The 12271-nt window shown below is 43.6% G+C and overlaps 1 protein-coding gene across 1 annotated transcript in view; it reads left to right on the top strand.

Annotated features, from left to right (window-relative positions):
• Positions 1-12271, top strand: part of FLT1 (fms related receptor tyrosine kinase 1) — a 194688-nt gene that overhangs the window by 153394 nt on the left and 29023 nt on the right. The window contains exons 17-19 of the mRNA XM_003818327.6: positions 2351-2483; positions 7517-7621; positions 11931-12044. Coding sequence (XP_003818375.1) covers positions 2351-2483; positions 7517-7621; positions 11931-12044 — 352 coding nt within the window. The remainder of the gene's footprint in view (positions 1-2350; positions 2484-7516; positions 7622-11930; positions 12045-12271) is intronic.

Below are 12271 nucleotides of genomic sequence, written 5' to 3'. Positions count from 1 at the left end.
TATCTTTTTTCCTCACCCTGCATAACTATAGCTAACATTTATTGTTATAATTATAGCTAACATTTATTGAGGCTTACTACATACCAGACCCTGCTCTTAATAGCTTTCCATGGATTATTTCATTTGATATTCACAACAACCCTATGAGATAAGTACCATTATTACAGATAAGAAAACTAAGGTTAGAGGGCAGTTTGTCCACAGTTATGTGTGTGGGTGAGCAGAAGTTGACCTGTGATTCAAACCCAGGTATTCAGCCCCCATGCCTGGGCTTTGAAGCACTTAGCTGTGCAGACTCCATGCCAAGCACCTAGTAGCTGCTCAGTGTTAATGTCAATTGAAAGAATAAATATTTGCCAACTAACATTTTACTATCACAGTCTCCTCAAAGCCCTCACTTAAGGTTTGTTTGGTGTCTCCTCTCACCTGCCTTATTGAGATAAACCATAAAATTCCATAGGTGCCACGGGGGAGACTGCCTACCACCGCCTATTCCCCTGCCTCTGTCAACACTACTGCCAGCCTCGCCACACATCCTGCATGAGCCCAAGATGTCCCTTGCGAGGTTTCAGCTATCCTATGCTCTGTGAGGATTGGAGATTGTTTCTCAGGGCTCGGGTATACAGGACATTGAAAAGTTTAGTCATAAAACCTACTACTACAGCAGTTTCTCTAATGGGCACCTAGTACCCTGTTATAGGAATTCATACTCTTCACAGAGTGTCTGGCAGGCCGGGCCCTCATAGTCTAACACCAATGGCAACCACAGTTCATGACAAACGTGCTCCATATCGTTTTTTGCTTCTCATCCTTTACGGAGGCCAAGCAAACCTTTCTGCCTTGAGCTATTTGTCACACATTTTAGTGATAATTTTTGTGAGAAGGAGAATGATTGCAAGTGATGGATGAGGTGAGCTGTGACAGCCCAGAACAGAGTGAGTAAGGGCTGAAGAATGCGAGTGGGTGTCAAATGGTGTGTATGGAGAAGTTGTCTTCTCCATTCCAACTCTGATCCCGTTTAGGGAAAAGCACCAAAAGGAAGGGCCCCAAAACTCATTTAAATGAAGTTTACATAACTTCTGGCCAAGAGTTATATGGGAAAACATGCTTCCTTTCCATCCTATCCAAGAGTCTGCCCACAGACATGCAGTCATCAATTCTAGAAATTTGCCCATTAACAGGAAATACACCCACTGATATGAATCTAAGACATTAAATGTAAATCCACTTATCTATGATCTGAAATGAAGGGTATTTTCTGGGCTTGATTTGCATTACCAAGATAAAAAAGCACTTCAAGGCAGATGTCTGCCTTACTCACTTGACATCCTACCAATGGACAAATGAAGTCAGAATGTGGCTTGTGTATAAGTCTTATGCCATATTTACTCCTTGGCCTTTGAAATAATCTTTTTTTTTTTTTTTTTTTTTTTTTTAAGACAGAGTCTCGCTCTGTCGCCCAGGCTGGAGTGCAGTGGCACCATCTTGGCTCACTGCAACCTCCACCTCCTGGGTTCAAGCAGCTCTCCTGCCTCAGCCTCCCAAGTAGCTGGGACTACAGGTGTGTACCACCACACCTGGCTAATTTTTGTATTTTTAGTAGAGTCGGGGATTCATCATGTTGGCCAGGCTGGTCTTGAACTCCTAACCTCAGGTGATCCGCCCACCTCAGCCTTTTAAAGTGCTGGGATTACAGGCCACCACATAGACAGCCTCAACTTCCATTTCTTACAGAAGGTAAACCTTATTCCAGTCTCACTCAGGATTCAGCTACAACCTTTCCAGATAGCTGAAGCAACTAAGAGGTCAGGCCTTCTGAAAGTTTAAACACTTCATAAGAAATGTGCTTTTCAGTGCCCCAGGGATCCTGGGTTTACTTTGCCACTTCTTGCTTTTCCTATATATGTAGAAAAGCCACAGTGTGCCCCACTGTTGGCCCATCTGTAATGTATATTCCTGCTTATACAAGATGGCCATGGGAAGTTATTTTTAGTCATTGTTTGAAATGACTTTATAAAAATGCTTTGCATTTTTTAGCAAGACCATCATATAATTGTTTAAGATCAAGTACAACACTTAAGGTCACTGGAGAATTTGAGTGCATGTTATCCAAGATAGGATGGTAGAGCTCACATTACAGAAATGTAGCGTGGGAATAGTAAGGAGCTGTTTAATAGAAATTGCACACCTAAGTGTGATGAGTGTATGTGAATGTGGAGAAGTACTTTCTGTACCTGGCCACACAGTTTCAACCAAATGATCCCAAATAAAACAGTGGATGTTAACGGAATATCCAGGATTTGTAAAGTTGTTTTCTTCTCGATGACTTTGAGATCTCTTTATTTCTCAGTCTTCTTCTGAAATAAAGACTGACTACCTATCAATTATAATGGACCCAGATGAAGTTCCTTTGGATGAGCAGTGTGAGCGGCTCCCTTATGATGCCAGCAAGTGGGAGTTTGCCCGGGAGAGACTTAAACTGGGTAAGATATTTGTTCAACAGATTCATAAACCTATACTGAGCACATATTACATGAAAAACACTGTGCTTTGAGAGATGCGAACGTAAACTAGACCTGGGATTCTACCCTCCAGCTGCTCACAAACTAGCAAGGGAGATGGACACAAAAGTAAATAATTCCAATGCAATGCTCAGATAACAGTACAAGGTGACAGGCAGCACCTGTTTGTTCTTGCAACAGTTATTAGGCACCTTCTCTGAGCAGCAGACACTGGTCTAAGCCCTGGAGACACAAAGGTGCTTGCATCTCTTCCCTCAAAGGGCTCAGTCTGGAGATAGGTGCAAAAGTGGTAAGTGAAGGGGGGCGGAGAGAGAGGCATTACAAGTACACGCACGCTTACATAATGAAACTGTTGAGGGATTAGAAATATGTGATCCAGAACATAATTGAGGGTGGCAAGGAACAGTGAAATCAAACATTCGGTGAAAGAGTTGGTGCTCTTCAAGGCCATGGATCAAAAAAACCCTCTGCACAAATCCACAAATTACATACTTTGATTTTCCTGGGAATGTCCAGACCGAGTAGAAAGCCCTAGGGGAGTCATTTAAGTTTCACTTTTGAAAAGCAAAGACTGTTGTTTTCCAGGTAGGGCAGATGCTATAAACAGCAGGCAAATGTGCTTTCCCGCAGCCTACCTTCCAGTTCCTCCAGCTCAGACGTCACAAAGCCCATTAATCTCCAGCCTCTGGTGCTACAAAACAATTGGAACCTGAATTACTCCTACCCAAAATGTTTGGATTGTGGCTTCTGAAAGTTTTCCACTCACTCCTGTGTATGCCAGAGTCATTAGTAGTTGGAACTAAGAAAACAGATTGTGGATCCAGTGTTCTTGGAGCTTGTCCCTCTCGGTGTGGAGAGCCTGTTGTTCCAAATTCAACAGTATCGTCCTTCTCCTTACATGCAAATGATACTGGGGTGAGGGATTTAGGGGGCAGAGAGAGGAAAATGGCTTTTGTTTTTCTCTTGGGCCTTGAAATGATTCTGCTTACACTGAGGAAGGACTGGCCTCGGGAGCATGTTCTATTTGGCTTGGGGAGGAAACTTGGAAATCAGTTAAAAGCTGGAGAGACAGGAGAAAGCCAGCAATGGCTGTGGACAGGAGGAAAAAATCAACTACATTTAGAGTAGTTAAGGGCAGGTGGCACACTGGAAGAGTTCCTTCTGCAAGTCTAAATTATATGGCAGCTAGCCCAACCCCTCAGTGACCTTGGCAGGAAATATGGGATAATTTTCCCACAGTCACGAGCCATTCTCAGCTCACATTGCTTTCCAGAGTTATTAGTCATAATCAAACATGCTTCTTCCAGTATAGGACACATGAGCTTTCTGTCCCATCGCTTCATTCCTTCCTAGTATCATTGTGATCCACACCACATCACAGATTGCTAATCCTTCTACCAGAATTCCCCTGGGGCTCTGTGGGTTTAAATAATCCCATTTCAGGAGAGTCTCCTTGTTGAAGAGCGTTCTTATCACTCTTTTCCTTTCCAGAGTTGCCACATGCTAGAATTTGGCTGATGTCCATTTGAGTGTCTCTGTTGGGTGAGAGAAAGTGTGTCAAGTCTGCTAACTTTGTCTTTCAATACAGAGTGTGGCTGCAAGGCCCCGAGGTACACTCCTCTGATTGATTAACGTGGGAGCAAGGAGGCCCAAGACTTGTTTATTTCTTAAGCCAAATAAATGACAAAGTAATTTGAGGTAATGTCTAGCAACTGAAAATAACCCAGATTATGTCCAGATAGAGAGAAAAGGCTGTTTTAACTGGCAGTTATACTGGGGTTGTAAATGTAGAGAAATACACAAGGTTATATCTGGTTTCAGCTGTATCTACTTGTTGGTTACTATCAGCAGCCCTAGTGAGTGGGATTGGAATTTATAGTACCTGATAGATGGATGCAGTTGGAGGTTGGGTCAAAGGTGTTGCTACCATTAAAATTCCTGAAATCCAAGAACAAAAAGAATCTTAAAAAAAAAAAAAAGATTCCTCACTAACCCATGGGAGGGAATTCAGCTTCTATAAATTTATCACAGAAGTTAGGAGATAATTCAGCTCCTATATATTTATTATAGAAGTTAGAATAGGCTGGGTGTGGTGGCTCACGCTTGTAATCTCAGCGCTTTGGGAGGCTGAGGTGGGTAGGTCACCTGAGGTCAGGAGTTCGAGACCAGCCTGGCCAACATGGTGAAACCCTGTCTCTACTAAAAATACAAAAATGAGCCAGCTGTGGTGGCGCGTGCCTGTAGTCCCAGCTACTCAGGAGGCTGAGCCAGGAGAATCATTTGAACCCAGGAGGTGGAGGTTGCCGTGAGCCAAGATCACGCCACGGCACTCCGGCCTGGGCAACAGAGTGAGACTCCGTCTCCAAAAAAAAAAAAAAAAGTTAGAATAATGTTCAACACTGCATCTTTCTATTGAAAAATAATCAAAAGTCAGAATTACCTACTACAGCAAACAATACAGGGAGTCGGGAGTTTGGCAAGTGAATGGTGCCTGGGCTGGTGCTGCCTCTTGTAAGACCAGCCCTGAATGCCAGAGACGGCCCAACCCATGCTGCCATGCACTCTCCCCAGCGTGTCCAGGGCCCCTGGCCAGTCCAGGACATTCTTGGAGGAGATTCCAATATCCTTGCATTGTATGGCAATGACCTAGCACACTTCTGAGCTCGTTAGTGGCATTCCAGGAAACACTGAGGAGAATTTTAAGGGAAAAGAAAGATCAGGTGAGGTCAAGTCTGATGCAACTAGGCTCCCCTGAAACTGGAACCATGGGTCTGCAGAAGGATTCCAACACATCAGATGATTAAGGAGCCCACAACAGCTTCATGCTGTTTTATGAGGCAGCAGTCAGCTTCCAAGAGAATAAATGAAAAGGCTGAGGGAAGCCAAATGAGAGCCAGTTTATTCTCAATGATAAGAAGCAAAGTCCCAAACACTTGTTAAAACAAAGTGTGTTGTGACGGCTAAGAGGGGATGTGGGGGCTGAAACTATGGAAAGTGCAAAGGATGCCACCTGCCCCAAACATGCAAGGGTCTTAGGTGTGTAAGGAGAAAAGATCTGGATATTTCTCAGGCTCAGGACACATTTCTTTTTAGATGGTGGAAGGCATTGTGGAAGAAAAACATTGATACTTTATCCCAAATAAAGCAAGGAATAAACCTCCAACCAAAATGCACCAGTTTTTACTAGTATAGAGAAGGCATCTGCCAGCGCTCTTCCCACACCGGATTTTCAGATGTAGCACTTTCAGGATCCACTGGAGGCTCTTTTATTTCAAACAGAGGGTCCCCATCCTGATCTATTTCTTCAACAATTTTATGCGAAGAAGGAAGCAGAGGCTGTAGCTCTGCCCGTGTTGCATGCTCTGGGAGGAATGTCATTTAGTAATCACTACGGGAGCATGTTTCACAAAAAGAGAAACGTGTCATCTCCCCAGTGTTCTCTCTGAATGCAGAGCATGTCCCTGCAGACAGCCACACAGAGGCCCTAATGATGACACTGGTATAAGTGAAATTTTCATACATCCTAACTGGACACCTGGGGTGGTGGGTAGTAGAAGACATTAAGCAGAGCAAGGTAAAGACATTTTTGTCACTGAGTAGTTGGGCATAAAAGTAGAAAGGTTCTAATATGATGAGGAAGAAGCAAAGCTTCATTACAAACTACAAGAAAATTTAAAAAAAAATGCCCTTTGGGGAAAGGGAGTGGAGTAATGAGGAAGGAAGGGAGGAAAGAAGGTTCATTAACTGAAGGCACATTATCAGACGGGTCTAAGAAAGAGCACTTGGTTGGGAAAGGAGGGGTTGTGTTAAATTAACACTCTAACTGCCAGGATTTATAATAGTTTTAACCAACCAGTGGTATTCTGTCATTTCTCCTTCCCCCAAGAAAAGCCAAAAAAAGACTGACTTACTTCACTTACTCTTCTTTGGGTATATCATGCTGGAGGTGCACCATTTCTCTGGGTTCTATTGAGCTGTTTCCTGATGTGCAAAAGGAGGTTCCCTGATATAAAAGGCAGCTTAGGTACTCCAGGGAGTGCCCTCCCTAAAGGGCATCAATCTCAGGGTCTCCATCCCATGGGCCCCTCTAGTTACCTATGACTAGGAGACTTGCTTTGGGCAACCCACACATTCCTGAACACCACTCTCCATTCTGCAGCAATATTCAGTAATAACAGATAGCACCAGGCATCAAGTTAGGTTCTGGGAAGATTCAGACATGGTCCTTGCCCCCCAGAGTAAAGGGGGGCAAGGACTCCCTGGCTCATTCTAGGATAGGGAAAGAAACATATTAACAGTCATTATAGCATAGCATTATGGGGACCATGAAAGGAACCTTGCTTAGTTATTGCATTTAGCAACTACCTCTCTGGGGTTGAAACAAATCACTACCAGTGGTTGACCAGGCTCCTGTGCTGAACCACGAGGATTTGTAATCTTCACCTAAGACACATTAGAAAGACTGGGAATATTTTGCCTGGTAGGGAAGTCGGATAAATGACTTAGTGATTATTTTAAAGTTATGAGCATTATTATAATCCACAGTAGTAACCACCATTTTCTATTTCTCCCTTTTTGCTGAAAACAGATGAAAGAAAAATGACTGTAAATGGAAAAAGAAAAAGAGCTTAGGTTCCACACAGGGAAGTCTCCTTGGTCATAATGTTATTAAACAATGGAAGAAACTACACGGGACTTGGTCCCATCTCTCCTAAGGGAGAACGCTGTGGAAAGGAAACTGGACATCTACCTTCACTGAATGCCTTCTAGGGACTTACTCTATCTTTGAAGGATGTGGGGCCTCAGGAACAGAGTTAAGAGTTGAAAGGAAGAGACTCCAGAAATAAGTCCCTTACTTTGTCTCTTTTAGGGTTAGTTCACTGGAGATTCCATGCCTCACATGCACACATAGGAAAAGGCATTTCCTTCCTGAAAAAGACTTAAACTCACCCTACTGCCTCGGCAAACAAACCAGTGTCTTCTCTTCATTACAGGCAAATCACTTGGAAGAGGGGCTTTTGGAAAAGTGGTTCAAGCATCAGCATTTGGCATTAAGAAATCACCTACGTGCCGGACTGTGGCTGTGAAAATGCTGAAAGGTATGTATGCTGTAGTTTGGCTTTCAACTGACCCATCACCATTTTGCATTTCCTAAATGTTGGTACAAGTTAGATATAGCCTGGGAACAGACACAAGCTTTTCTGCTCTGGACACATAATTTTCTTCTACTGCTAGAGGCCTCTTTGCTCACGAGTTTTAGATTAGGCCAGCACGAGCTCAGAAGAAACCTTGTAAATGGAACAATCCAGCACTGTCCATAGGAAAATGATCTCTGTCACCTCAAAGGTCTTTCTCATCTCACATCACAGACTGTAGACAACAAGGGACTTAAGCCCATTGTAACTGCAGGTTCAGATTTTGGCATGATCTACTGTGATGTTGTAATGGAAACTTAGCAGCACATTCTAAATCCCAATGGCTTTGCTTGGGCTTGACCTGACTATAAAGTAAAACTATAAAGTTAGAACAATTGAGTTGATCAGAACTCTAAACTATTTTATACTAACTACCTCAGCCATAAAACATTTCCTCTTTAGCAGTTTAAAAACCTGAATTATCTTTCTAGTGTTGAAAGATACTACTACTCTGTGAAGCACTGGGAGGTAGAACCAAATCACACAGTGACTTATGCCCAACACCAAAGACAGATTGAAAATGAAAATCAGTGAAAGCTGTGTAAACCACATGTCTCAAAGACTCACAGGTCCTTTACAGTGTAGAAAATACTTCATTTCCTCATCTGTAATGGAATTTTATGATGCTTCAACTCAACAGAACTGAAAACTCAAAAAGCAGCTTTTAACTTTCCAAAGTCTCCAGGATACTGCTGGGAAATTTTGAAGCCCAGCAAGCTGTGAGTCCAACTACACGGGTACCTAGTACAGGCTCCAGGAGAAAGGGTTGTTTGTTTAGGGAGACGTCAAAGTTCTTAATCTTCTAGCAATAACTCCATTATTTCAAAAGCCCCATGTAAATATATTTTCAACTTCAAAAGGCTGTACTCCTCAAGAAAAAACTAATAAAACTCTGCAAAGAACCTGCCAGTTCTGCTCTGAAAGTAGTCTGGGAAGGAGTTTGGTATCCACAAGTCAGAACTTTTGTTTGGGGTAGACTTCCCAGACGAAGGCAGGTATTTCTGTCAAAATAGAGGCATGCTAGCACCCTCCCCGCAAGAACCCCAGATTCTGAAGAGAAGAGGCATCAACATGTCTTCTATGTAAGAAAGCACCAGACTAGGTACTTTCACTTATTAGGCTGAACCACACAAAACAGCCATTTTTCTTATTTCCTCTCAACAGCTTTGTGAGGTAGACATTATTATCCTCAGTTTGCAGATGAGGAAACATGGCCAAGAAAGGTTAAATAGCCTCTGCAAGGCCACACAGCTGCTCAGTGTAAGTAAGGGTTTGTGTGCGAAAGTCTTCCAGCTTTGAATGCAATGCTCTTTCCTCCATACCAGTGTGCCACAAAAGAGGGGCTGCAGAGACCTGGCCTCCTGGAATTGGCGCACTGCTCCAAAACCCTGAAGATGATCCTGGCCTAGTTTATGGAGGCAATCCAGTATCCAACCTAGAGATAGGTGGAAACTAAATCTGGAAGCAACTGTTTCCTCAGCTAGTCCCGTTTCTCTGCTTGCTGCCACACATTGTCCTCTAGGAGAGGCAGCTCTGATATCCACACTAGTCTGTTGTGGGTCCAAGATAACACCTGTGGCCCTGCCTATAAATACAGCAAGCTGAACCAGCACCTGGTTTTTTTCCTCCAAAGAGGAAAGGGTTATAGGGAGATGAATGAGTTTGAAAGAAGATTCTGACTCGAGATTTTTTTTTTTCTAAGAGACAGGGTTTTACTCTGTCGCCCAGGCTGGAGTGCAGTAGCATGATCATAGTTCACTGCAGCCTCTGCCTCTCAGGCTCAAGCAGTCCTCCCACCTCAGCCTCTCAAATAGCTGGGACTAGAGGCTCACACCATCACACCTAGCTAATTCAAAAAAATTTTTTTTTGTAGAGACAGTATCGCCATCTTGCCCAGGCTGGTCTCAAACTCCTGGGCTCAAGCAATCCTCCTGTCTCAGCCTCCCAAAGTGCTGGGATTACAGGCGTGAGCCACTGCACCCAGCTGAGATTTTTTTAAAAGGCTCAGAGAATCTCTTCTATGTAATACAGATTGCATGTGTAGTGTCTTCATAAATGCCTATTTTTTTTTTTAGCCATCAGCATTGATTGTAAAAGACTGCCAAATCACCCACTCTATAAAATTCCTTTAAAAAATTTCATTCAGCTTTCTTGCTTAAATTAATTGGCCATCTGATTCTGGGAGATAGATAAAAGGCATGGCCCGGCGTGATGGCTCATGCCTGTAATCCAGCACTTTGGGAGGCCGAGGCCGGCAGATCATGAGGTCAGGCGTTCGAGACCGGCCTGACCAATATGGCAAAATCCCATCTCTAATAAAAAATACAAAAATTAGCCGGGCATGGTGGCGGGCACCTGTAGTCCCAGCTACTTGAGAGGCTGAGGCAGGAGAATCGCTTGAACCCAGGAGTTGGAGGTTGCAGTAAGCCAAGATCACGCCACTGCACTCCAGCCTGGGTGACAGAGCGAGACTCCGTCTCAAAAAAAAAAGCATAAAGTGAAACAAAGGCCATAAGTCAAAAGCTCTTTCAAAGTGTCCTTGAGCAAAAATATTAATCTTTTTGGGCCTTACACCCATGCCTGAAATGAGAAGAGTAATTGTGTTTATTTATTCCAAAATATTTGTTGAGCATCTACTGTGAGCCAGCCCTAACCCCATGCACAGGATTTGGAGTTTATCTGGTTATTATTAAAAATGATTTGTGCTTATGAAGTACCATGTTGGTATCTACCACAATGTTAAATGCACATACCTCTAACCCACTTCCAGGACACTGTCCTACAGAAACACTTGCATGTGTGCACAGAGATTACACACAGACTATCACAGTATTATTTGTAATAGCAAAAAGACTATAGACACTCTAAATGTCAGGGACACCATTAATCAATTAAAAAGAATGGGCTCACACTGGCCACCATTAACGTGGTTAACCTGCTGGATGTGGTGGCTCACGCCTGTAATCCCAGCAGTTTGGGAGGCCAAGGCAGGTGGATCATCTCAAGTCAGGAGCATGGTGAAACCTTGTCTCTACTAAAAATACAAAAATTAGCCAAGCATTGTGGCACACACCTGTAATCCCAGCTACTCGGGAGGCTGAGGCATGAGAATCGCTTGAACCCAGGAGGTGGAGGTTGCAGGGAGCCGAGATTGCACCAACGCACGCCAGCCTGGGCGACAGAGGGAGACTCTGTCTCAAAAAAAATAAAAATAAAAAATAAAAAGAAATAAAAAGTAGAGAAAAAGTCTCTGATTTATTAAAAGGGGGGAAATAGATTTTTTAAATAGACTATATATAGTCATATATATCATATGATATATGATATATATATATATAGGACCTCTGATTGAATATTTATAAATGCATAGAAAAAGGTCTGAACACCAAACTATTAACCACGGCTGCTTCTAAGAAGGCAAGTGGGTTGGAGTGGCTTTTGCTTTTTATCTGGAACATTTTACTCCATATCTTTTTATTCCAACTCATATTGTTGAAATATTTTACAGCAAGATTATTTGATTTTTATATTTCTAAAAATAATTTAAAATTTTTAAATGCCTTGCAAATTAACTAATAAGAACAAACAGAACAAACTCGATTTAGGCTTTAGACTCTGCTAATTCTTGGACTGATAATGCTTATCTCTGAGACTGAAGTTGAAGTCAGATACTATGGATCCTCACAACCCAAGATAACCCTGTGAACTCCAGAGAGGACAGGGTTACAGGGAGAAAATAACACATCGCAAAGATGTTTACAAAAGTAGCCATTCTGCCCTGGCAGGCCCCTTGTGCTCCTCCTCTGTGACTCCCCAAAGGGAGAAGGTGAGAAGAGGGGACGTGGAGGTGTACTCCCTGCCTGGTGGGTTCTTGCTGCACCTGGTTCTGACAGAAGGGAAGCCTTTGGAAGGCACTTTCGCGAGGTGCCCAGCTCTGAGTCAGCGCATTGCTGAAGAGAACTAGGTCCACCAAGAGGAAATGTCCAGTGACTAACCCCACTACTGTGCTGGGCCTTACTGTAATCAAAAGGATGTTGGCTCAGGAGGGTGGGAGTAATGAAAACAGTCTGGAGACTTGGCCTTTCTGCAGAATGTGGGGAAGTTAGTGAAGCAACCGGCTGAGCATTGACAAACAAGGAGGGCAAGAATGCCGCCTCCGGCGGAAGGAGCCCCATTGTCCTGTCGCCCTGACTCTTCCTTGCTTCTCACACAGAGGGGGCCACGGCCAGCGAGTACAAAGCTCTGATGACTGAGCTCAAAATCTTGACCCACATTGGCCACCATCTGAACGTGGTTAACCTGCTGGGAGCCTGCACCAAGCAAGGAGGTAATGGAGAAGGGGAGGGCCGGCTCCGTCTCCCCCTGCACAGGCTGGGAGAACAGTTCTCTGCCTTACAGCTCCTTCTCCCCCGCACTGTGCTTCCTCGCCTCCAGGAAAACGGCCTCCCTAATAGCTCTAGAAGAAACAGCTTGTGCATCTACAGAAGGGTGCTCCCATAAATCCCTTCCCTGTGCAGTTAATTTAAAGATTCTGAAGAGGACTCCCTTTTTGAT

The sequence above is a fragment of the Pan paniscus genome, chromosome 14, assembly GCF_029289425.2.
Source record: "Pan paniscus chromosome 14, NHGRI_mPanPan1-v2.0_pri, whole genome shotgun sequence".
NCBI classification, from domain to species: Eukaryota; Metazoa; Chordata; class Mammalia; order Primates; family Hominidae; genus Pan; species Pan paniscus.
The sequence above is the reverse complement of the archived record's forward strand: the minus strand, read 5'-3'. Positions and strand labels throughout refer to the sequence as shown.